General features: G+C 43.5%; 1 protein-coding gene across 1 annotated transcript in view; it reads right to left on the reverse strand.

Annotated features, from left to right (window-relative positions):
* Positions 1-25,290, reverse strand: part of NIN (ninein) — a 115,357-nt gene that overhangs the window by 89,741 nt on the left and 326 nt on the right. Inside the window, exons 2-3 of the mRNA XM_008057265.2 lie at positions 16,421-16,624; positions 1,155-1,236 (exon numbers count right to left, since the gene is read on the reverse strand). Of these exons, the coding sequence (XP_008055456.1) occupies positions 1,155-1,236; positions 16,421-16,603 (265 nt within the window). The 5' untranslated portion in view covers positions 16,604-16,624. The remainder of the gene's footprint in view (positions 1-1,154; positions 1,237-16,420; positions 16,625-25,290) is intronic.

Here is a 25,290-nt window from a genome sequence, read left to right on the forward strand (position 1 = left end):
TTTAAAGGCAGTATACTTTACATAGAGTACATTTCACTCTTTCAGTGCACAATTCTGTGGGTTGGAAAAACTCATGCAATCATGTAACTACCAGCCCCATCAAGAAACAAAAGTTTCATCATCTCCCAAATTCTCTCATGCCCCTGTACAGTCAAGCCTTGCCCTTAGCCCCTGATAACCACTGATTTGATAAAACCAGTCTATACTGTTAGTACACGTTTCCACACTGGTTAGACCGCCCCTTAAACATTTACCACATTTCATTGATTCTAAGACACTCACTTCAGATTTGAACACTCTGAAATGGTACTGTGTTTTATAATCAATGGCATTTTACATCATAATTGGTAACAATTTTTGCTATTAGAGATATAAAAAAATAACACCATGTCCTATAATCTATGGTGCTTTAAAAAAAATCAGTGAAGTAGAGTCTAAGTCATTTATCTCATAGCATTTACTAAATACTTACTATGTGCTAAGCATCCTTCCAGTCACTGGAAAGACAAAAATGAGCAATATGGTTCTCAAGGAACTATCACTTGAGAGGAGGAGACAGATAAACAATTATAACGTGATAATGTCTACAGCAGAGGGTCATCCACATACTAGGACTAAGTACAATTATCTCTAGATTAGCCATTCTTCCTCTTTCAGGACCATTTCTCCCCAAATCACAGCCATCCATGCATACAGGAAATAAGGATGAAGCAGCTGCCATTCAGTTTCACTACACTCATTCCAAGAATGAGTTATTGCCATACCATCTGACATATTGCCTAGGAAGAATCCAATTATTTTTTCCGTAATACTATGCTGCTGTAATAAAGAAGTCTCATTTTAGTGTTCAACAGCTGCAAGGCTTTTATAATAATATTGAAGAGAAGTCACTGAAAATAACTGCTCAATCTGTGACAGGTAGATGTACCAAATCCTTCATAGGCTTCAAGATCCCCAAATTCTTCCCTGGACAACTTTTTATTATTTTTTTTATTTTAAAGATGTGAGGTACAATTCAGAGTTAGGTATACAGATGTTCATGATCCAGGTACCCTTGTTGATGAGGTGCCCCCCCCCCCCCCAAGACAACTTGTGGCCCCCCACCAAGACAACTTTTAAAGAGAAATGTAGAAAAGATAAGTTGATGCCCTTACCTGGTTCTTGAAAGTGTTCTTCATTTGACAGAGTTCTAGACAAGATAAGTATCAATGCTTCTTTAAATTGGTCAAAATGTACCTAAAAAAGAATTAAAAACAGGTTTAAAATCATTTCTGTTGTCCTAAGAATGGACCAGAACCATTCAATCCCATCCTGATAGCCTTGAAGTGAATCAGAACTCACTTTGTTCCCTTTTTCCTTCATTTCGCTAAATCCCCGAAGGGAAAATGCACTGATCATTTTTGACACCCAGTGCCATATATAATAACATCAACATCAATATTTATCCCATGTCCAGGGTAAAAGCTATATAACAAATTCTTTTTATACACTCAGAAAAAGATACGCTTTAAACTCTTGACTCCTTGTATTTTTCTGAACAAGATAAGAAGAGAAAGAGAAAGAAGTTAGGTTAGATAGAAAAAACTTCTCCAGGGTTTGGTGGCTCAGCCTGTAATCCTAGCACTTTAGGAGGCCAAGGTGAGAGGATTGCCTGAGCCCGCTGGTTTGAGACCAACCTGGGCAACTTGGCTAGACCTCATCTCTACAATAAATCAAAAATTAGCCAGGCGTGGTAGCACGTACTTGTAGTTCTGGCTACTTGAAAGCCCGAAGCAGAAGGATCGCTGGAGCCCAGCAGATCGATGCTGGAGTAGCTGTGAGCATGTCACAGCACTCCAGCCTGGGGGACAGAATGAGATTACAACTCAAAAAAAGAAAAGAAAAAAAGAAAAAACGTCCCTAGTAAATGATCCATAGTAAAGGTGTCCCTCAGCTGCTTTTCTCTCTTAAGATGTTCTAGAAGGGATTAAGCTGTCATTTGAGGATGACTCAAATATATTCTTGCCTGAGGCAAATATATAATATTTATCTCCCAAGGCTCCTATGATTCCATAAACAAGCAAAAATCAATAACAAACACAGATAAAAGAATCTTGAGTAGCATTTTCCCGAACTCCTAAAAATATAGCTATCTTGACTGAACTAAGAAAGAACCTGAGTGTCATTTCAGCAAATAGTCACACCTGGGATACTGGCAGGCCGCAGTTGACTCACGCCTGAAACCCCAGCACTTTGGGAGGCTGAGGCAAGAGGATTGCTTGAGGCCAGGAATTCAAGACCAGCTTGGGCAACATGGCAAGACCTCATCTTTACAAAACAAAATAAAAATTAGCCAGATATGGTGGCACATGCCTATAGACCCAGCTACTTCAGAGGCTGAGGTGGAAGGATCACCTGAGCCCAGGAAATAGAGGCTGTGGTGAGCTGTGATCATGCCATTGCACTCCAGCCTGGGGAACAGAGGAAGATCCTGACTCAAAAAAATAAAAATAAAATAAAAATAAAAATGCAAATAAAAGAGAATTTTGATATTACTTTGGTTAAAATGGCAAAAGTTTTCTTTATGGCCAAGGATATTCTTCTGTGACTTAAATGTATATGACCTCCCATGGGACAGGAGGGAGAGATGTATTTCTCCTCATCACAATTCTAGTTTGATTACGTGGCATCTATTGACACAGAACCCCACATGCACATACAAAGTTTGTAAATTTGTAATCTGTGCTGCCATAGTTCTCTTTGGATGCCATTACAAAACACTGCCTCAAGGTTTAGATATAGGTGACAGTTAAAAGACATTTCCAGGCCAGAAGCGGTGACACAAGTCAGTAATCCCAGTACTTTGGGAGGCCAAGGTGAGAGGATTGCCTGAGCTCAGGGGTTCGAGACCAGCCTGGGTAAATTGGTGAGACCCTGTCTCTACAATAAATAAATAGCCGGGCTCGGTGTCTCAGCCTGTAATCCCACGTCTTTGGGAGGCTAAAGTGAGTGGATTGCCTGAGCCCACAGGTTTGAGACCCGCCTGGGCAGGCGAGACCTCATCTCTACAATAAATAAAAAAATTAGCTACTAATTTTGGAAGGCTGCTACTACTTGGAAGGCTGAGGCGGAAGGATCGCCGGAGCCCAGCAGGTTGAGGCTGCGGTGGCCGGGAGCGGCCACTGCACTCGAGTCTGGGTGAAAGAGTGAGACTTCAACTCAAAAAATAAAAACACAACAACAACAAAAAAACCCAATAAATAAATAAATAAGTAGCCGGGCATGGTACTGTATGCCTGTAGTTCCAGCTACTTGGAAGGCTGAGGCAGAAGGATCGCCTGAGCCCAGCAGGTCGAGGCTATGGTGGCTGTGAACATGCCACTACACTCCAGCCTGGGCAACAGAGTAAGAATCCGACTCAAAAAAAAAAAAAAGTCCAAATTAAATTGTAAAAAGCAGCAAACCTCATGAGTTGTTGAAACAATGGAAAGGAAAAATCAGAGAATGTCTTATCTATGCAAATTGAGGTAAAACAGAAGAATCCACTGACATTTATATGTCACAAAATTGTTATCGGCTTGCAGTTTGCCACACTCTCCCAAATGATTTGATTTCTCTACCATGTTAGTTTTAATTAATTGAAATTATTTTATGAAATCATATTCTTCTTTGATTGGGTTGTATATATTTAAGGTACACAGCTTGATGAATTGATATATGTATATGATGTGAAATAGTCACCACCATCAAGCTGGTTAACATACACATCACCTCACATAATGACTCTACACAGGTGGAAAGAACACTTAGAATCTACCTTCTCAGCAAATTTCAAGTAACACTGTACAGAATTTTTATTTGTTTGTTTGTTTATTTAGAGTCAGAGTCTCCCTCTGTCACCCAGGCTGGAGTGCAGTGGCACGTTCATGACCATCACAGCCTCGACTGCTGGACTCAGGTGATCCTTCTGTCTCAGCCTTCCAAGTAGCTGGAATGACAGGCGTGTGCCATCACGCCCAGCTAATTTTTTGATTTATTGCAGAGACGAGGTCTCGCCAAGTTGCCCAGGATGGTCTCGAACCCCTGGGCTCAGGCAATTCTCTTGCCTTGCCTCCCAAAATACTGGGATTACAGGCTTGAGCCACTGCGCCCAGCTGACTATGCAGACGTTAGACATCCGCATCATCCAGGGAGCCAGAGCAGAAGTCTGTCAAGGAAGGCAGGTACCTGCTAATAAGCCAGGGTGGTGCCATCAATGAAAGGGTTAAAAGACCGGAGAGTAGCCTGTGCTAATTAGGTTTCACAGCTGACCAATCACAGCAAAGCCTGGGGGAGGGAGAAGCGCCTACTTCCCACTAGTCCCAGAACCTGAGATGGGCCATCTTTCCAACTGGCCAGTCCACAGACCTCACATACCCAACAGTTCTGCCCCTCAGGTCCACTTGACAGGCTTCTGCTAATTCCCACAGAATCATTCCTTCTTCTCAGCACAGGCAGGACAGGGCTTAGGAGGACACACGGGCTCCCCAGCCAGGCCAGTCCAGTCTCTAACCCTGGCTCTCCCCCTGACTTCCTGTAATGAACTGGCTACATGATTAAACCTCTCAGAGCTTTAGTCTGCTTGTCTGTAAAATAGAGAAATCTGATGACTGGTGATTATTATTCATTCAATAAGTATTTATTGAGTAGCTGCTCTGTGCCAGGCACTGCACTAGGCCCTGGTGACACAGCAGTGAACAGGAGTAACAAAAGTCCCTGCGTCATGGAGCTCCTACTCTCAGGAGATGTTACAGTTAGACAGGTACTGTGCTAAGAGCATGGCATGTATTTTGTGTGTATTTTATGGTATTTGTAATACTACCTTCTTGTGTTAGGGAGGCAAAATGAGAATTATGTAAAGTGTCTAGAAAGTTCTAGAATGTTCTATGAGGTACCCAGCAAGCGGTAGTTACTAATACTAATAGATACAGTGTTAGAAGTGACTCTTTCTACCACTTTTACAGAGAGTCAGAGCTATTTTTCAAGCAAAGCAACTGGCCATGGGAGTGACTGTGACAGCCAAGTGGGAATGGTGAGGGTGTCAGCAGGGACGTCTGGGGCCTGCCTTCTCTCCAAAATCTGTGGAGCTGCCCAGTATCAATGAAAGTGATCCAATTTGCTGTGTTTAGGGACCTCCAAATTTGTATTTCTCCTCTCTCTTAGGGTATTAGAGGGGGTCTGAAAGACCTAAGTCTTCCCTTGCTACCATTTATAAACTGAACATTAAGAGGCTTCCATTCCAAAAGGGGAGTGTTTGTCTTAAGAATTTCAGATCCTTTACACTTGATCCTGTGGGTCTCTCCTGGGTCTTCTAAAGGTATGAGTTTTGATAGCTGCGATTGGAAAGAGGCCTCCTGAATTGGATTCTTACATAGTTCAATTCAGGAAGGATTAGCTGTGAAGATGATTCAGGGGTCTGTGTACCTCAATTGTATTCTCCATAACAAAGACACCTATAATCTCGAATTAATTCAAATTCATCTCCAAGCATCCCTTGAATATGGTAAAAACAAACACAAACTTTTGAGACAGTGTAAACTTCATTTGTAGGGAGGTTGTTTATCTCACAGCCTCAACTACGTGGAGTCCAGTAGACAACCAGGAAACCAACAAATGAGGTCAAAAGTTGAGGCAGGCATTGTAAAGCCCATGAGCTCTTCTCATAGAAAATGCCACAGGACTGTCTCAGGGTCTATTTAATCTTACTCTACCTGGTTTCTTATAAACTTCATGGTCTTATTAGAAGCAGCAAATAAAACATAAGGGCCGGCCAGACTCAGTGGCTCAGCCTGTAATCCCAGCACTTTGGGAGGCCGAGGTGAGTGGGTTGCCTGAGCCTATGGGTTCGAGACCCACCCGGGCAACTTGGCGAGACCTCGTCTCTACAATAAATAAAAAATTAGCCAGGCGTGGTAGTGTGCGCCTATAGTTCCAGCTACTTGGAAGCTTGAGGTAGAAGGATCGCTGGGGTCCAGCAGGTCGAGGCTCCTGGCCACTGCACTCCAGGTTGGGCGACAGAGTGAGACTCCAACTCAAAAAAACAAAACAAAACAAACAAAAAACATAGGGGCCCTCTAAGATAAGTACAAGAAATAACAATCAACATGTTGAGACTGAGGAAAGACATTATTCATTATCCACCTCCACACAAAAATATAGGATTTTTTATACTTTAAAAAACTAACTTAGAACCCCACTTAAAAACCTGTGTAAACTATAAAAAAGGCAACATATGTACTCAAAAGTCTAATAAGCTGGGATCATTCAGGGTTAGGGCAAGGATCTATATGCCATTAAGTGAATCTTGAGGGTATCACTCTTACAGAAGAAAAACTGATGGATCAAGATTTTAAATGATCAAGATTATGAATGAGTTTAATATCACAAATATAAATTTTGACAGGATAAAACTAATTTTAAAAAGTTTTTTCAAATCCCTAATGATCAATCTTTTTCTTTTTGACCTGTCAGTAAATATGGTAAAAGATACAGTTATGTCTGGGCTTGGTGGCTCAGCCGAGCACTTTGGGAGGCTGAGGAGAGGGGATTGCCTGAGCCCGCGGGTTCGAGACCTGCCCAGGCAACTTGGTGAGACCCCCATCTCTACAATAAATTAAAAAAACTAGCCAGGCATAGTAGCGCGTGCCTGTAGTTCCGGTTACTGAGGTGGAAGGATCCCTGGAGTCCAGCAGGTCAAGGCTGCAGTGGCTGGGAGCGTGCCACTGCCCTCCAGCCTGGATGACAGAGTGAGACTCCCAACTCAAAAAAAAAAAAAAAAAGATACAGTTATTAGGAAATTTTCTTAATCTGGGACCTAGATGATGCTAGATAAATGGGGGTTTTATTTAGGTTTATCCTTTCCTAGACATTGTGTCATTTGAATCTCACAATATCCATGTGAGACAGTCAAGGGGGAGACCCCACCTCAAAATTGAGAAGAGAGAGACTCGGAAGGCATATGACTTGCCCAAGGACATATGTCTTGGGAGTGATGTGGTTACCAGAGAACCAGGCCTTCAGACTGGACTCCTCAGAGCCCAGTAGCCCTGCCTGACACAGACTTGCCTCACTCTAGGTCCAGCCTCTCAGGGAAGTCTCCTGCTGCAAGTCAATTCCTTGACTTCACAAAAAGCCACTAGATACTAGGTTACCTGGTGTAAGGCGGTATCAGGGGATAGAAGACCAAGCATAAGGTAACTGTGGGCCGGGATAGGTGGCTCAGCCTGTAATCCCATGCCTTTGGGAGGCTGAGGTGAGTGGATTGCCTGAGCCTGTGGGTTCGAGACCTGCCTGGGCAACTTGGTGAGACCTCATCTCTACAATTAATCAAAAAATTAGCCGGGGATGGTAGTGCGCGCCTGTAGTTCCAGCTACTTGGAAGGCTGAGGCGGAAGGATCGCCAGAGCCCAGCAGGTCGAGGCCGTGGTGGCCGGGAGTGGCCACTGCACTCCAGCCTGGGCGACAGAGTGAGACTCCAACTCAAAAAAAAAAAAAAAAGGTAACTGTGCCCTCGAGAACTTTATAAGCTATGTTCCAGATTCCAGAAAGTAGAGGGGCAGAATGGGGAAGAAGATGGCAAAGACTTATTAGTAACTACAAGGTAAAACCTGGTAAGAGCTGGAGAGGGACACAAACAAGCTGGTAGGGGATAAATTTGGCCAGTACAGAAGAAGACAGGGACAGTTCTGTACCATTTGACCGCTCTAAGATATTCACAGGCAGAAGTTAAAGGTTTCCAAAATTATGATGCAGAAAATCAGCCTCATTTTAGACTAATTCTATAAAAGACTAAGCATGATTATTAACTCAGAGGTTCTTCATAGTCTAATAATGTCTATCTGGTTGAATCCTTCCTTCCTCAATAAAAAAAAAAATCCAAATATCCAGACATCATTCAGCAACTGATCAAAACCACTGTAACAGCTTTAAGTCTTACACTGATCTTTATTTTTCTTTTATAGTGTCTGTAGACACTGGGCCTTTGAACTTAAGTCACAGTAAATGCCATATCCTTCTTTTCTTTCCTTTTTCTGGGTCGGAGTCTCACTCTGTTGGCTGGAATGCAATGGCACAATTATCATGATCATGGCTAAAGGCAGTTTCGGCCTCCTGGGCTCAGGTGATCCTTCCACCTCAGCATCCCAAGTAGCTGGAACTACAGGTGAAAGATGGTGGCGCACAGCGAGACTCAACACCCTTTGAGGCCAAGAGATTTATTAGAGCAGCGGCTACAGAGAGAGGGTCTGTAACCGCCTGGTAGGGGAGGGAGAGTGAGAGAGCAACAGCCAGAGAGGTCTGTATTTATCGGTTAGCGAGGGGGTGGCCAGTGCTGTGCCGGGCCTGGCGGGAGCTGGCCAGTGCCATATTAGGGTCTTTATTGCAGGGGGCTATGAGGTAGTATTCCTATAGGGAGATAATATTTGTGCATAGGTTTAAGTTTCACACGCACGGGAAAAGCAGGAGCTTAGGGCCTTTGTTGTCTTTGTTTGGTTTTATATAGTGTTAGTCCCATCTCGGGAGACGCCCTACTGACTGTTTCCTGCGCCTTTCAACAGGCACAAGCCATCACGCCTAGCTAAAATTTTCATTTTGTAGAGATGACATTTTTCTATGTTACCCAGGCTAGTCTTGAACTCCTGGGCTCAGGCAATCTGCCTGCCTTGGCCTCCCAAAGTGCTGGGATTATAGGTGTGAGCCACTGTGCTACCCTACATGCCACATCTTTCAAAGAGATAGTTTTCTTTTCTTTTGTTTTTTTTGGAGTTGGAATCTCACTGCTTCACCCAGGCTGGAGTGCAGTGGCACACATGCTCATGGCCACCCAAGCATTGACCTGCTGGGCTCCGGCGACCCTTCCACCTCAGCCTTCCAAGTAGCCGGAACTATAGGCACATACTATTTTTATTTTATTGTAGAGACGAGTTCTCGCCAAGTTGCTCGGGCTGGTCTCGAATCCATGGGCTCAGGCAATCCACTGGCCTCGGCCTCCCAAAGTGCTGGGATTACAGGCTGAGCCGCCCAGCCTGACCAAAGAGATAGTTTTCTAAGGGAGGAGGTGACTGTTATTTTCCTTCAATGCTCATGAATACTGATGTGGAAGAAAAGCTCCTCAGGGCACAACCCAGAACTAAAATGTTAATAACTACCCTCTATTGTGAAAAATTGTGCATCAGTGGGCTATGTTCAGCAAACAGAATTTTTAAGTACCATTTTTCTCCTTCAAGAGAGATTTACTATTGTATTATGTTAAAATTTAGAAATCTTCACAAATACACAAAACAATTAAATCTCACAAAGTATCAAGCATCCAAGTTGTGCATACCCTGGTTGGTACCCCCTCATTTGAATAATAATTGCTGTCATTCATTTTACAAGCACGCCTATATCTTGCATGCCTCCAAGGGCAGTTTGCAGCAATGGGAAAATTACATGACCGACTAAAAACACACATGACATTTAAACTAAATTAGCAGGAAGACTAGTCAAGTCTGGTATTTTTTTGTCATGTGTCATCACCATTTAGTAGAAATTTATCTGATCCCTTTTCCACTCCACATTTCATATAAATGCTTTTTTTAGAAACCCACTTTGCCTTTCTGAAAAAAGAGTTCAAGTACCAAAGAAACAAATGCTATTTCAAATAAGAAAAAGGAAAAAAAAACCCTATAACAGGAAGTAGAATAAGGAACCTAATATTGCATAAAATCACCATGTGTAATCATGGAGCTCAAACGCAAAATTTCCACATGCATACAAGCAGTACTTCAAACAGACCCAAGACGAGAGAAATCAAGCCGGTGTTTAGAAAGGGGAGCTTATGAAACAAAAGTCTATGCGACTGTCATTATACCTAGTAGGCTTGTATCTTTCAAAACAAAGGGAAATCAATAAAATAACATTCAAAACATTAAGTGTTAGTTGAAACGGGTACAGAAATATGAACTCATCAGAAGGTTGATGTACAGGAAGATAATGTTTGCAGCATTATGCAAAGAGAAATGACTGACAGTGAGATAGAGTTTCACAATGAAAGACACAGTTATGAAATGTTTTATTCTAGATAAAGCATTTAGGTTACTGCAGCTTAGTACTCATTTACTTCAGACAGTGTAGAGAAAGGCCAAGGTTACTTTAAAAGGTAGGTTTTGATAACCTAGAGCATCTTTATGAAGATGCACCCCAAGATGGGTTCAAGGAGCCCCGCCTACACATGGGAGTGAATTCAAACCACTGCCACAAGGAGAGTTTCTAGTAAATCCATTCTCCACTCTTACAAGCTTTCTTAGAAAATCAAGACTAGGAAGTCACTACTTATCAAAGACCCACTCTGGGTATGTAGGGGTGGAGAAAGGGAGCAGACAGCCAGGTATAACAAGGAATTGCATCCCTGGTTCTATGACAAGCATTTGATGCACACAATTCCAGTCAACCCCCATCCCGATCTTTTAAGGGAGATATTATTTTTTCCATTATACAGGTGAAGAAACAGACTCATTGTTCTTAAGATAACATGGTTAAAAAGTGGCAAGAGGTTGTCCTTGAATCCAGGTGTGGCATTGCAGATTGTGCTCTAATAGTAGAGTATCTTAGTGTGGTGGTGGCAGTGTTTGGAGGTCGATGGAAGAATGCAATTCATTTTTGCATACTTGGAGTTTGAGAGAACTGTGGAGACATGCATTGAAATATAGAAACTGGGAAGTCCAGGACCCCACCCTGACACTGGTTCAAATGACCCCAGGTTCTGGGATTTCTCTGCCATACAGATGAACTCTGAAGTCTAAAATCTGTGAAGCACTGAAGAACATTAGGTCCCTTCTGCCCAGAGAGAAAGCTACTTACTCATAAGTATCTAAATGCTGGTGAAATCTAATGAGCATTCCTGAACACATCTTCTCTGGCAAAGGAGATGGGCATTATGAAACAAAGTATCATTAGAGAAGAGCCACTTAGCATTTGTTCCTCCCTGCTGTTCCGAGTCCAAGCCTTCCCAACAGCTCTTCCCTCTGCTATTGCTTCCTGTCACACCAAATACCACTGAGACTTGAGGATTTATGATAACCAGAGTCAAACTTAATTTTGCCATGGGTTTGATGAGAAAGCAGTAATACAGAATAGAAGCAAGTCTGGCAGCCTCCTGATAAGGTCTTCTTGTCTATAAATGGGGGGGGGGGGTGTCACAGACCCTTAGGAATTTAAATGAGATTCCTGTAATGGAGAAGAATGATGATTTACCCAGGATCACAAGACCAACATGGGAATCAAAAAATAACCTTCACCATTTCCAGTTAAACTATGGTGGTTAAACACTAAATGTTCAGACATTTGAGAGACGCTATGAGAAATGTTTCCACCATTCCCTACAAGTCTCAGGTCAATGATATGAAACAAGAACATATTTATGGGGTGGTTATAAGTATAAGCAAATTGTGCCTATCATGGGGTAGGCACTATTTGATGGTCAACTGTAATTTTATACACAGAGAACAAGTTCAAATAATTGCCACCAGAAAGTCCTTCTCTATTTCTGATTTGCTCCTCATATGATTAAAATGTGTATAAGAGAAACTTTAAAAAGCTTTGAACGAGCTGGGCTTGGTGGCTCAGCCTGTAATCCCGCACCTTTGGGAGACTGAGGTGAGTGGACTGCCTGAGCCTGCGGGTTCGAGACCCACCTGGACAACTTGGCGAGATCTCATCTCTACAATAAAAATCAAAAAATTAGCCAGGCGTGGTAGAGCACGCCTGTAGTTCCAGTTACTTAGAAGGCTGGGGCAGAAGGCTCGCCAGAGCCCAGCGGGTCGAGGCTGCGGTGGCCAGGAGCGGCCACTGCACTCCAGTCTGGGCGACAGAGTGAGACTCCAACTCAAAAAAAAAAAAAAGCTTTGAAGGAGTTGGAAACAAATAAAGCCACCATATGAAGGTAATCATGAAATTTATAAAATAACCTCAAACACTTTAAGAAAGGTAGAAAAGCTGAGCTAAATTATGTATTTGTAACAGCTATCAAATTTTAATACTAAAAATTTCAAAGTGCCTTTGATGACCAAAGTCCACATACCTATGGGGCTCTTTGGAAGCTAATGGTGAGACCTGCTGCCAGGTGGCTTATTCTCATTCTAAAGAGTGCCAGGGACATGGGGGGATTTCAGCATCCAAATTCATATGAAAGAGTATAGCAATGAATCTCTTCAGATCTTCAGGGGACTGTTTTGGCTCAAGGTTGGTCTATCACCTAAGAAAATAAAACCAGGTATAACTAGAGGCCTTAACAAAGTCAAGGCAAATTGTCTTCTTTATGTCCTGATTTCTAACAAAAGAGATAAAGTTAGGCATGTGGAAACACTTTATTTTAAAGACATAAGAAACAGGAAGCCAGGTTCGAGACCCGCCGGGGCAGGCGAGACCTCATCTCTACAATAAATCAAAAAATTAGCCAGGCGTAGTAGCGCGCACCTGTAATCCTGGCTACTTGGAAAGCTGAGGAGGAAGGATCGCCAGAGCCCAGCAGGTCGAGGCTGCGGTGGCCGGGAGCGGCCACTGCACTCCAGTCTGGGTGACAGAGTAAGACTCCAACTCAAAAAAAAAAAAATAACACTTGGTTCATGGTTCTGTTTCTTAGGATTTTTGTAGTATTTCCTTCCTGTGTTATTCTCCTGCTGGGTACATTACCCAAATAGATGGTAAGTTTTTCAGTGTCTTGAGGAGTTCCTTGTGTGTTGGGGGCCTTACCCAACTGACAGGTGCTTAACTGGTGACAAAGATAAGGAAGGAGCTCTTATTTTATAGATGGGGACCTCACTATGTTGCCCAGACTGGTCTTGACCTCCTGGGCTCAAGCAATCATTCCACCATAGCCTCCCAAAGTGTTGGGTGGTTGGAGATCTTTTAATAACCTAGAAGGAAACATATCAGCAATGGCCCTTTTCCTTCCCATCAGGGATCTCTAAGCTTCCAGCATTTCAGACACTTTCATAGGAACCACCATGATTAGGGGAATGTAGCTTCAAGTTATAAAGCAAGACAGATGAGTTGAAAAATAATTTTGAGGAACATGACCTATCAGTAAAATGCAGGAAAATGGTAAGTTGACTTAAGTTACTTTCGGTAACAACTTAAAAGAAATATTAGGCGTCTTAAAAAAAATTATTGAAGACGGATTGCAAAATAAAAACACAAATAGACAATCCTCATATTCTTGGTTGAAAGAGACAGTGCTTTTTATCTTCTTATTTTAAGATAAAATGATTAATTCAAGCTGGGCTTGGTGGCTCAGCCTGTAATCCCGCGCCTTTGGGAGGCTGAGGTGAGTGGATGGCCTGAGCCCGCGGGTTCATGAGTGACCCGCCTGGGCAACTTGGCGAGACCTCATCTCTACAATAAATCAAAAATCAGCCGGGCGTGGTAGCGCATGCCTGTAATTCCGGCTACTCGGAAGGCTGAGGCGGAAGGATCGCCGGAGCCCAGCAGGTTGAGGCTGCGGTGGCCGGAAGCGGCCACTGCACTCTAGTCTGGGCAACAGAGAGTGAGACTCCAACTCAAAACAAACAAACAAAAACGTTAATTCAGTCCAATTCCAATTGAGGTCGTTTGAAAGTTTTATTCAAAAATTATATTTAGCCGGGCTCAGTGGCTCAGCCTGTAATCCCGTGCCTTTGGGAGGCTGAGGTGAGTGGATTGCCTGAGCCCGTGGGTTCGAGACCTGCTTGGGCAGCGAGACCTCATCTCTACAATAAAATCAAAAAAATCAGCCGGGCGTCTTAGCGCATGCCTGTAATTCCGGCTACTCAGAAGGCTGAGGCGGAAGGATCGCTGGCGCCCAGCAGGCGAGGCTGTGGTGACCGGGAGCGGCCACTGCACTCCAGTCTGGACGACAGAGTGAGACTCCAACTCAAAAAAAAAAAAAAAATTATACTCACGCATAAGCAGACTTTGAACACTTATCATAATATTATAAGAAAGGAATTGGCAGTGGTGGGAAACTGCCAGAGGAGGTGGGTGGGATTGCCAGTTGAGGGAAACTGCAAAGGTACCTGCATAATGAACATTTGTATACCTAATCCTGGATTGTACCCTACATCTTTAAAATTAAAAATTTTTTAAATTATCCTCTAAGATTTAAAAGACAAAATTAAAGTCATAACTATCCACGTTACAGATCCAAAAGCTAACTTAATGGAAAACTGTAGTTTACAGTAAATATAAATAAGTTGCCCATATCCTATAAGACTAGGGGAATGTTTGACAGGAAGAAACCCACAATACATGTGTGTTGAATTAATGAATAGATGAATATATTTGGATTTGTTGTGCTACCCTTTCTTTCTCCTTTTTTATTAAGCCAAGTTGCTAACCCTTACAGGTTTTTCTATAAATACCTTCTAAAGAGAACAAAGATAACTGGCATTAAAAAGCAACTTATAATTTTACAGCTTATGATCCTTACTCAATATATCATGAAATTGATTGGACTTGGATCACTTCAGTGAATCCTAAGGAATTTTTTTTCTATATAATTTAAAACCATAGACCACATAGAATATCTTAACAACATATGGCCAAGTGTATGTGATCATCTGAGGAGAATAATTCAGTTTCATAAAAAAATGCAAATTTAACAGTAGTGCATTAATTCATGCCAACCCTGCTCTCAAGACAAGCACAAGGGACCTCCCACATGAAATCAATATGCATACATCTATTTAGCTTTTATCACTGGCCCACTAAGTAAATATCACGCTACAGACCACGGAGGTATTCATTATTCAGGCAAATAGCAAACGTAAAAAGCAGGCTGGTCGTGTCACATCTTTAACAAGTCAATCAATAACTGCTCCCTATTTTAGTCTTCCAAATGAGGGCCAGGATGTGCAGCATCTGGTAAGCAAACTGTTAATCTGCTGCCAAGGTGTAGTCTGTGAACGACAGAGGATTCCATGTTTATGCTGACTCTAAGGAAACTTCTCAAGGAAACCTTAAATTGCATTCTATCTTCTCAGGTTTTAAGAAGCATTAAGACAGATCTGCCCTTTGAGACCATTCCATGGACACCAAAAGGTCCAGGACACCCAACGACCGTACTGGGAGATGCCCTCTTTTGCATCCCACAGGGTCTAAGACTGAGGCAGAAGTCAAACATATCTGAGTGCATCACATGATGAGAAGCAAATGAATGGTTCAATCTTCAAAATTCTCCTTTCAAGATTTGTAAAGCAAGATTTTTAGCATTTTATAGGGACCTCATATATTCATAAGCAGTTAATTCTCCCAAAAGAGGCCAAGAATGGCCCCAGTTTTTGCAAAGAACTCACATTTTTTCTTTAAGTGTGAGCCTGGTTTAATGCCACACGCATGGTGCCAAGCCCCTGAGAATGTCATCTTTTGTACATCCATTTCAGAATGATCACTACTCTCGTCTGTCTCAGGATACAGAGCACCAATATATGGCACTATGTCTGAAGTCACTTACACATCTTGTCAGCTAAAAGACAGTGAAAATGAAAAGGAAGTTCAGCCACTAGAATTAAGTTGAGCTTCATAGCTGCTTCCTCAATTCACACCACATGATAAAAACCACTGTCTACAAAGTGTCAGCAATGACCCAGCAGAGCTCAGGAAGCATTGCCCTTTTTTTTTTTCTTCTCCACCATTCCAAAATCCAACAGCAAGAGACTCAACCCAAAGCCATAAAAATTTGCCTGTTAATTATGATGATGAGAGCTGAAGGCACTCAGGTTGTGACAGATCAAATGTTCTCACCATCAGCAAGAGGAAAAAAAGACTCCTTCTGACCTCTTAACACGCATCTGTGACATGGTTAATGGGAAGAACATGACTATTTGTTGTCTAACATAGGAGTTAACGTTGGCACGCACGCACAACTCTGCTGGAAGCAAGTCATGCTGAGTTTTAAATGAACCTGCACTGCATTTACTTACCCTCCTGTCTCATTTCCTGAGTGGAAGGTTTAATTAATACTTCAACCAGAAACAATCCACACAAGAAATAGATTCACTGGGAGTAAAAGTCATAACCACAGTTTTCTGGTGGCATTTTCCTTCTCTTCGATGGAAATCTCACCCCCCTTCTTTCTTTCCCAGGGACGAATGGGGAGCCGATAATCCACAAAGAACAAGACAAAAGTTGGAAAACCTCCTCTCATTACCTCTTTTTCCTTCTTCATCTAAGATGCTTAGTGCACACTTTAATTCCAGAGCACAGATTAGAGCAGGCCCTTGCTACCCGAGCAAACTGTACTATGTCACACCCATCATATTCCTTTCTACCACATTAACAGTCAGGATGCTAGAAACAAGTTGCAACACGTGTGGTCAGCCCCACCCCCAGCCCTCCGACAGAAACCACACCCCACTTCCCATAACCCATGTTCTTCCCCAGACCTTACCCTGCCCAAGAGGTTGTCCTGTAGTAGCGTCTGTTGCAGCACCGGGGCCACCTCCTCCAAGCTCAGCATGTGGCAAAGGTCAGTGAGTTCCTCCTGTCCGAGGGACCCCGTGCCCGTCGTGTCAAAACTGTCAAACAGCTCCTTGAGGCGGGCTTCATGCTGGTCCTGCTCCACCTCATCCATCCCATAGCCCACAGCGCTCACCTGTGCAGGACAGAGACAAGGACGGGTCATGGCAGCCCCTCCAGTCAGATCACACTGGGGGTAATGTTACCAGAATGAGGGGGTCACGCAGGCAGGACGACACCCTCCTCTCCTACCCGGTCCTCAGGCAGATGGCTGGACTGCCAAACTCAAGGCTGAAAGCAGTTCTCTTTCTATCAGTTCTTCTGGTCCACTTTTGACAGCAAGACGATTCACAGGAACTAATTGTGAGCACCCATAAAATGCATGGCCAGAACTTCCATGCAAGTCAGCAAGCTCTAGACAGCCTGCCCAGATGCTGCAGTCAGCTGGCGTAGCCAAACTGATGGGTGCGACATCGTTCAGCCTAGACACTCCCCATCGTCCTTAGAGCGGAGCTGTAGCGAGAGGTGCTGGATGAACATGAAGTCTGCTGCAAAACCACTCCCTGTTTACATGAGACCAACTGCCTTTCACACAAGCTCCTCTAAAAGCACCTCAATTCGCTTCATGGATGCAATCACACAAGGTGTGCCAGGAAGAGTATTCCCTGAAGCTCACTTTAGTCCCAGGGAGTTTTAGGCAATGCTTTGTTGCCTAGGGAAAGGGGAAAACACTATTCCAGCCTTTGAGACAGTGAGGTTTGGAGGAGCTATGCCCTGGCTTATGGGAATCGTTCAGCACCTCAGGGCACCTCCACTGTCTAGGGCGTCTCATCTCTTTATGCCTGGTTAGCCTGTCTTCCAGCTCACTGACATCCGGCCCCATACCTCAAGATTTCCATTTTGTCACTATCCTTAAGATCAGTAAAATCTCAGAGACATTAATAACTGAGTCGTTTAAAAAAAATCCATCATAAAATTCCAGATACCTTGTATTTTATGAATGAAATCTGTTTTTTTCCCTTTGCTCAATGATTCATGTCTAATGTGCCAGATCTTCTGATGAAAGCCTGAAACCTACCCCGTCTGGAGGTACCTTTACCATGATGCAATGGGTGCAAACACGACATGTACCCTTGAGACGATGACCTCATTCATCTGCAACAAGTCTCGAAGAAAAAGCCCCTGACTATAAAAAACGGCAGCTTTCAGTAACCAAGCCAAGAGAGAGAAAACTTTTAGTTAGAAAACTCTCTAACCCAGAGGTGTGTTCCATGGAGCAGATCATTACAACAATGGGAAACTCGTAAACTAAGATATTGTATACAGCCAGAACTGAAAATAAAAGAGTTTTCTAGAACATAGCAGGGCGGTACTAGGTTATGTTTGCTTTCTTTCCACAGACAGTTGTTCAAAACGTGACAAGCTAGAATTGAGCCAGCATCTTCCCGAGGGTTTCAGCAGAACTAGGTGGACTCTGAAAATAAATGTGAACAGCTCGTCACACAGCACACTTTTTACTGGGGCCACCCATTAAAGCAACATGGCACAGTTTGGGTCCAGGTCCTAGTATTGGATGGTCTCTTCTCCTAATTACCAGGTTTTCTATTACTAAGGTGCTTCGGGTTCTGGCTGACTTCCCAGGGTTAGTCTGCTGGGTTAACAAAACACTATGTAAATGTTTTCAAAATAAGTCGAGAGCGCTATATAAACATCCAAGCACCAGGCAAGAAACACCACGTTGTTATGCAAAGCAACAAGAATTAAAAATGTAGATAAAGCCGCAGCTTGGCTAATGTGAGATTCACTTAAAATCCACCAGTTAATTGTCAACCAAGATCAACTGAGAATCGCTAAGACGTGCTGGGATTTTCATTGTTGCCATGGCTCTGAGACACACCCTGAGTTTCACAGTTCCCTGAGCTGTAATCTGATTAACTTCATAAAAGCCAGACCGTTCTGCTTTTGCTTGATTTTGCAGATTTGTTTAAGAACTCAACCGTGAAAGAATTCTTACATTTCCCTTTTAAAAAATTTTATTTGTTTGTTTGAGACAAGGTCTCACTGTTGCCCAAGCTGGTCTTGAGCTCCTGGGCTCAAGCAATCCTCCTGCCTCAGCCTCCCAGAGTGCTGAGATTACAGGTGTGAGCCACCATACCCAGCATAAAAATTATTTTAAGGGGCAGGGATTTGTCCATCCAAACCAATGAAAGAGAAACACACAACATACGGAGAAGTCCCGATCTTATTTGCTGCTTTGAATTTGAAAAAGTACCATGCCCCACTCTTTGGGAAGTCACCGGGTTTTCACTGAATCAAACCTCTTTCATTTTATAGCAGTTTTCCTTAAAAAAAAAAAAAAGAAAGAAAACAAGAAAAAGAAAAGTCTTTATTTCATCTCCCTCCTTCCCAAACACCAGGCTTTAGGAAAACCTTCTTCTGACTTCAGTAGGAGGGGAAGCCCCGCCCTTGTGGAACGAATGCTCATGGAAACATCCAGGAGATGTTACACGTGATGACAAGCTGTCAGTACTCATCTGGCACAGAACGCGTTTTTTACTGGTTGATCTTATTCCCCAAATGTTCATCAGTAATTTCATGTGAAAGAATTTTTTTTTTCTTCCCCACTTGGCAGATATTTCTCTAAGGGTAAGATCCACACCTTCTATTTCTTTGATATCTTCCACCAAATGCATGGTACAGTCTGTTTTTCATAATAGGACTCAGTAAAGACCAGGGACTGACTTAGCATACGGATACTCTGTGAGAGAAACTGACCCTGAAGGAGGGTTACAGAAATGGGCATGCGGACATTGTGAAAGGCTTAATTCTTCCACATACACACCTCCACTTCCCCCATTCTGTCCTTTCTCAAAGACATTTTCAGTCTCACATATAAGCCAGCAGACGTAGTCACAGAATTCCAACACTGACTGCCAAATTGTACTATGCTGTGTGACATTTAATTCAACGGGCTAGTCATGAAGCCAGTGGTCGCACAAACTTCAGCTGAATTATTCTGTCATGGGACGAAACTTTGGAGGAGGAGTTTGTGTTAGACACTTCTTCAAGTGGATGACAGCGTGAAGACAGCAATACCCATCTGGAAGGGTTGTTCTGAGGGTTCAGAGTTGCTAATCCCAGAGAGAGCTGATACAGGAGGGTGATTGAGAAAACAACCAAGAGAAGACCTGCAACTTACAAAAGAGGGGTAAACTGGAGAGGGGGCAAAGTAAACAAATCAATCAGCCACAGATCTACCTTCGAAGCAGCAGAGCAGGAGATGAGGAATGCCACAAAACAGACGGTGAGGGACCGGGACAGGGAATGTACTGTGTAGATAAGCATCATTATATCACTAAATGAGAATAGCAGCAGGAGATGTTCAGAATTTCCATCTTGAAAGGCAGATTACTGATAAATTTAAGGTTACATAAAATCAGAAAGGCTGAAATGTAATTAGGAATTCAGAGGATATAATTTTTTTTTAACTTCTGAGTATTTACTATGAGTCTTGCCTAAACAAGTACTCTATGGATATCATCTAACTTAATCCAATTCTTAGAAACAGATATCATCATTTTCCATCCAGGACGTAGAAACTGGGGGTTGGCAAAATTAAGCAACTTCTCCAAGGATACAGCACTAATATTGGAGGTGGATTTGAACTCTAGTGTGATTTTAATTATATTATCCCTCAATCCTGCACACGCATATAGAATATATGAGTGGGACCTCTGAAAGATACCATCAGCAAACCCCTTACCTCCGCCTTTATGTGCTGGCCAGCCGAAGAGTGCTGAGTATCAGAAACTGCCACAAAAACGCTCCTTGGCCACAAACTTTTCCAAACTGGAATCAGGAGACGTGGTGTTCCTTCCTCCCTACCTTCCTTGATCCACTCATTGAACCCTTACAGCCTACAAGGCACTAGGGAAACACGGAATATGTTTTCTCTTTTTCTTCAAAGCAGCTTTGGGATTTAGGGTGTGGAAGAAAGAAATTTTTTTATATATAAAAATGACCTTGAGGAGTCCTTTATCTTCAGTAACAGGTATTGCCCAGAAATTGATAATTGTTAAATTACTTCCCAAAATAAATATGTAAGGATGTGCAATCTGTACAATCCAATGTTTTTCAAACTCAAGCCCTAACTAGTATCCAGTGGCAGGAACCTTACTCAGAGATTAAGAATGTTTGGTTTTACCCAGGCTCGGTGGCTCAGCCTGTAATCCCGCACTTTGGGAGACTGAGGTGAGTGGATTGCCTGAGCCCATGGGTTTGAGACCCACCTGGGCAACTTGGCGAGAACTCATTTCTGCAATAAATCAAAAAATCAGCCGGGCGTGGTAGCGCGCGCGTGTAGTTCCAGCTACTTGGAAGGCTGAGACAGAAGGATCGCCGGAGCCTGGTTAGGTCGAGGCTGCGGTGGCTGGGAGCGGCCACAGCACTCCACTCTGGGTGACAGAGTGAGACTCCAACTCAGGGAAAAAAAAAAAAGAATGTTTGGTTTTGTATATGGACTTCACAGCAACTTGGATGAACTTAGAGTCTATGATACTCAGTGATCTATCATAGAAACAAAGAACAGAGTTCCACATGTTCTCACTCACAAGCTGACCCTGAACATCTACCATAACACTGTAAGAAAGGTATTGGCAGTAGCGGGACACTGCCTGGGTGGGGGTGGGGACACAACATTACCTGATCTCAAACCAGGCAAAGTGAGGACCAAAGGGAGGCCCAAACTTTGTACGATGTCCATTTGTATACCTAATCCTGAATTGTACCCCACATCTTTAAAAAAAGTTTGGTTTTGAGTGAGTGATTCTTCGAATTGCAAAAAAGAGCTCCAGTTTTATGAAGCCTGCCATAAACCTGGGCCTCCCCTCACCATCCACCTTCCCAATCAAGTCATTAGGGAGGTTTTACGACTACTTCAGAATAGAAGGGCCAGTGTGGGTTACATTCTGGAGTTCTAACTAGGGATGGTTATATAAGAGGCAGATGCACAGGGCCACTAATCAAAACATTTACCACCCAATCACCACACATAATGAGAACTATTTGGAGGATTTTTCCTTCCAAATAACTCAAAACAAGGCTGCCAAAATGCTGCGGACCCTGACTGCAGTGCCCATTTCCCCAGCTGACGACATCCCAGTGCCAAATGGGACTGCAAAAGAGGTGGGTGGAGGTGTGGCTGGAATCATGAGTAGGTGCGTGAGTTTATGGACTTTCCGGTGCCCAGTCAAGGTACCCAAAGGAGCTTGGAAGAATGTGCCCCAGCCAAAAGGGACGTCTGTTCTGGGCTGGAGGGAGTGAAAAGGGGACAATGTCTGGCAAGTGAAAACCAAATAATCAACATGCACAATGCCAGAGCCCCCAGTCCAGGCCTTTTATTTCCCCTCCAGATGGTCCAGCAGCTGAACAGCTCTGCGGAATGTCTGCATGCCCCTCCGCTGTCCTTGAGAGGGCATCATAATAGATGCTTTCGGACCTGTGTGCAGACATAGCTGTTGGGGGTCCGCAGCCCAGGCAGTGGCCACCAAGCGACTCATTTAGTTACTTTACAGTTGAAGCAATGAACACCAACACACTCCGCTCTGGCAAACCTCTCTATTCACACCATCCGCCTTCACTGCTTGGCAAGTCCCAGCCTAATAATGCCAATGATAGAATTAAAGTGTTTCTTTTTCGTCTCTCTTTTCTGCAAAGACTTTAATCCACTGCAAAGATTTTCAGGCTTACCATATTGGGCTAATTTCAGTAGAAAAGAAAAGAGTGACAAGAATAGATTTAAGTTTAGCAAAAGCTCAACAGAAAAAGCAGTGGCTGCCATTTACGAGTTTTTATAGGAAAATACGTCTGCCAAGAACTACTGAGGCTCAGCAGAAAGCCATCACTGTCTGACGGCCTCCTTTCTGCTCAGATAGCACCTTGCTTCTAGCTGGATACCAAAAGCAACACAGTAACCATTTGCATAAAATTGTGGTATACAAAATAACAAAAAAGCTTAAATGCCATTGCACAGGGAGAAAAAGTCGCAGTAAATACATTTGAAAGGAAATAACAACCTCTAATGACACTATAAAATTTACTTTAGGGGTATCCTACTACCATTTATTCTGAAATGGACACAAGCTTTGGTGTTTTACTATCCTGAAGGATGTAGAAAACCCATGCTTTTGTTAAGCCTAATAGCAGGTGGATTACCCAATCAAGTGTTATCTCGGGGTAACTGGAAAAAGAAGAAGAAAAAAAACCCATTAGCCTAGCACAATGTGCATTCAATAACCTGCAATCAACTACTAAGTAAAATTTTAAAAGCAGATAACAGACCTGCATGTTTGTTGCTTTTTTTTTTTCTTTTTCATAGAAAGCTTATAATAACTTTTACTTCCTGAGCCATATCCACTCAAATTATTTTAGGGTACCTGAAGCCATGAGTACAGTGCCCTAGGGATGTAAGTGAAGCATGTTTCCTTCTCACATCTGCAAACAATATTTTTCCAACTTTGTTTTTTAAGTAGGCATCAGGGTACAGATAGATGCTTTGTAAGTTTTCCATCCAAAAGCTTGAATATATAGTATACTGCTGATAAAGACTGCAATAAAGAAGCATCCTAATTTCAAACAAACTTGCTCACTTTCGTAGTTTCATGATCTTTTCAAAATTCGATTTCATCTGTAACTAGGACAAACATATCTTTAGTAAGCTTTAGTAAGTCTCTCCGCAAGCCCCTACCCAACAGATGCAAGTTCAATAGCCAGAATGCAACCCACATTATTTACTGGCTTCCATATGAACAGCCATCTATAAAAATACATCTTCTGAAAAGGTTCTACACAGTTTGAGTCCCTCTAAACTGCTCTGGCTAAACCTGTCAACCCTTTATCAGTATAAGACTGATAAAACGTATTTTCATTATCAACATAAAATGGAAGCATCAAGATTAGCAAAATGTTAGTTGACAAAGTCATTTGCAGTGACATTTAAAACAATTTACTTGAACATTTCACTCATGATAAGAATACTGCCTATTAAATTAAGATTGGCTGTTCAGAACTCATGAGAGGCCTTTTCTCCCCAACTGTGACAGTTAACGTCTTCTGATATTAAGGGTCATTACATATCTAAAATGAAAAAGAAATAAGAAAAAAGAAACCCACACCATTCGGAACCAGTGCCTATTAAAATGACTGATCCTTGACATTTTAATGTGAAGACTGTGCTTATGAAAGCTTTCTCTCCATTGCCTCCCATAAAGCCACTCCCCGGGTTGGCAGTATCTTTGCTGATATCCGACCCACTTGGAACACTGGTAAGTCCCACTCATTATCTCCACTGCAGTTCAGAGCGCTTGCCTCTAAAGAATCGCCAGAGAGGCCGGGCTCGGTGGCTCAGTCTGTAATCCCAGCGCTTTGGGAGGCCGAGGTGAGTTAACTGCCTGAACCTGCGGGTTCGAGACCAGCCTGGGCAATTTGGCGAGACCTCGTCTCTACAATAAATCAAAAACTAGCCGAGTGTGGTAGCGCGCACCTGTAGTTCCAGCTACTTGGAAGGTTGAGGCCGAAGGATCACCTGAACCCAGCAGGTAGAGGCTGCAGTGACCGGGAATGTGCCACTGCACTCCAGTCTGGGCGACAGAGTGAGACTACAACTCAAAAAAAAAAAAAAAAAAAAAAAATCGCCAGCGAACAGGTGAAAATAAGCAAATCTGCAAACAAACTCCCAGGCAGCTCACCACACCTCCCCGAGGACATTGGCAACAGCTGAAGAGAACACAGCACACAGTTTTTCAGCCAGCCTGTAATGTTACTCCTAGACACACTGAAAAGGTTCACAGTTCCCTTCAACTCCAGAGCAAGGCCTGCCAATATCCCAGGCCAGCCACCTAGCTAACAGGCTCACCACCAGAAAAGACTCAACATAGGACCAAGCTGACCGAAACTATAAATTTCTTCCAGAAGGTCAAGCCTCGGGAAGCATGCACACAGATTAAAGGCACGTCACCTTATTCACAGGAACCCAACTGAGAAATGGTCAAGGGGGCTTCACTCCGTGCCGGGATGGACTTTATCAGGACTCTCATCCTACAAAGCTGCCACGCCCGTCACAAAAAAACGAAGCGGTCTGTTTTGATGTAGTTCATTCAGCTGTGTGGTACCCGCGAGCCCATCTCAGGAATCCCTCCAGGAGAGGGTCTGTTCCAGCTAAGTGAAGGAAGCGGTAGATCTCACAACATCCAGGCTGCCTAGAAACATGCTCTGGGGGTAGGACCAGCTCCCATGCGATCTGCACCTTGAGCCCGGATTGTTGGGGCCGGGGCTAAGAAAAAACGCCCGTCTCTCTCTCTCTACCTCTTCTGATTGCACAGGAAGAGCTTGGGGAAGCGACTGAGCCCGTCCTGGGGTCCTGTGGCCAGGGGCCGCCTGCTAGCGACAGAAGCCCAGCCCCCGGGGGGCTTCCTTCCCCGACCCCCCAGCTCCCATCCTGCAGGTCTGGCGATCAGGGCTTTGAGGCAACAACCGAATGTCATTTTGTCCTTCCCAAGTAATGACACGCGGGAGGGGGGAAGTCTGTCTGCAGGCATGGACCCCACACCCCTAAAGCCCTACTTCAGGGACGCCCAACAGCTCTCCGCCACCCAGACAGGACGGACGGGATCAGGCAGCCCCGGCGGGCCCCTCGGTGTTCCCACCGGCTCTTTCGTGGGCATCTCGGCCGCAAGGCTGTCTGGGCGGCACGAGCCCCCAGCACAGCCACCCGTCCTGCTCTCTGCGGGTCTCAAGTGCGCTCCG

The sequence above is a fragment of the Carlito syrichta genome, unplaced genomic scaffold (assembly GCF_000164805.1).
Source record: "Carlito syrichta isolate Samal-C Ts95f unplaced genomic scaffold, Tarsius_syrichta-2.0.1 Scaffold302918, whole genome shotgun sequence".
NCBI lineage: Eukaryota > Metazoa > Chordata > Mammalia > Primates > Tarsiidae > Carlito > Carlito syrichta.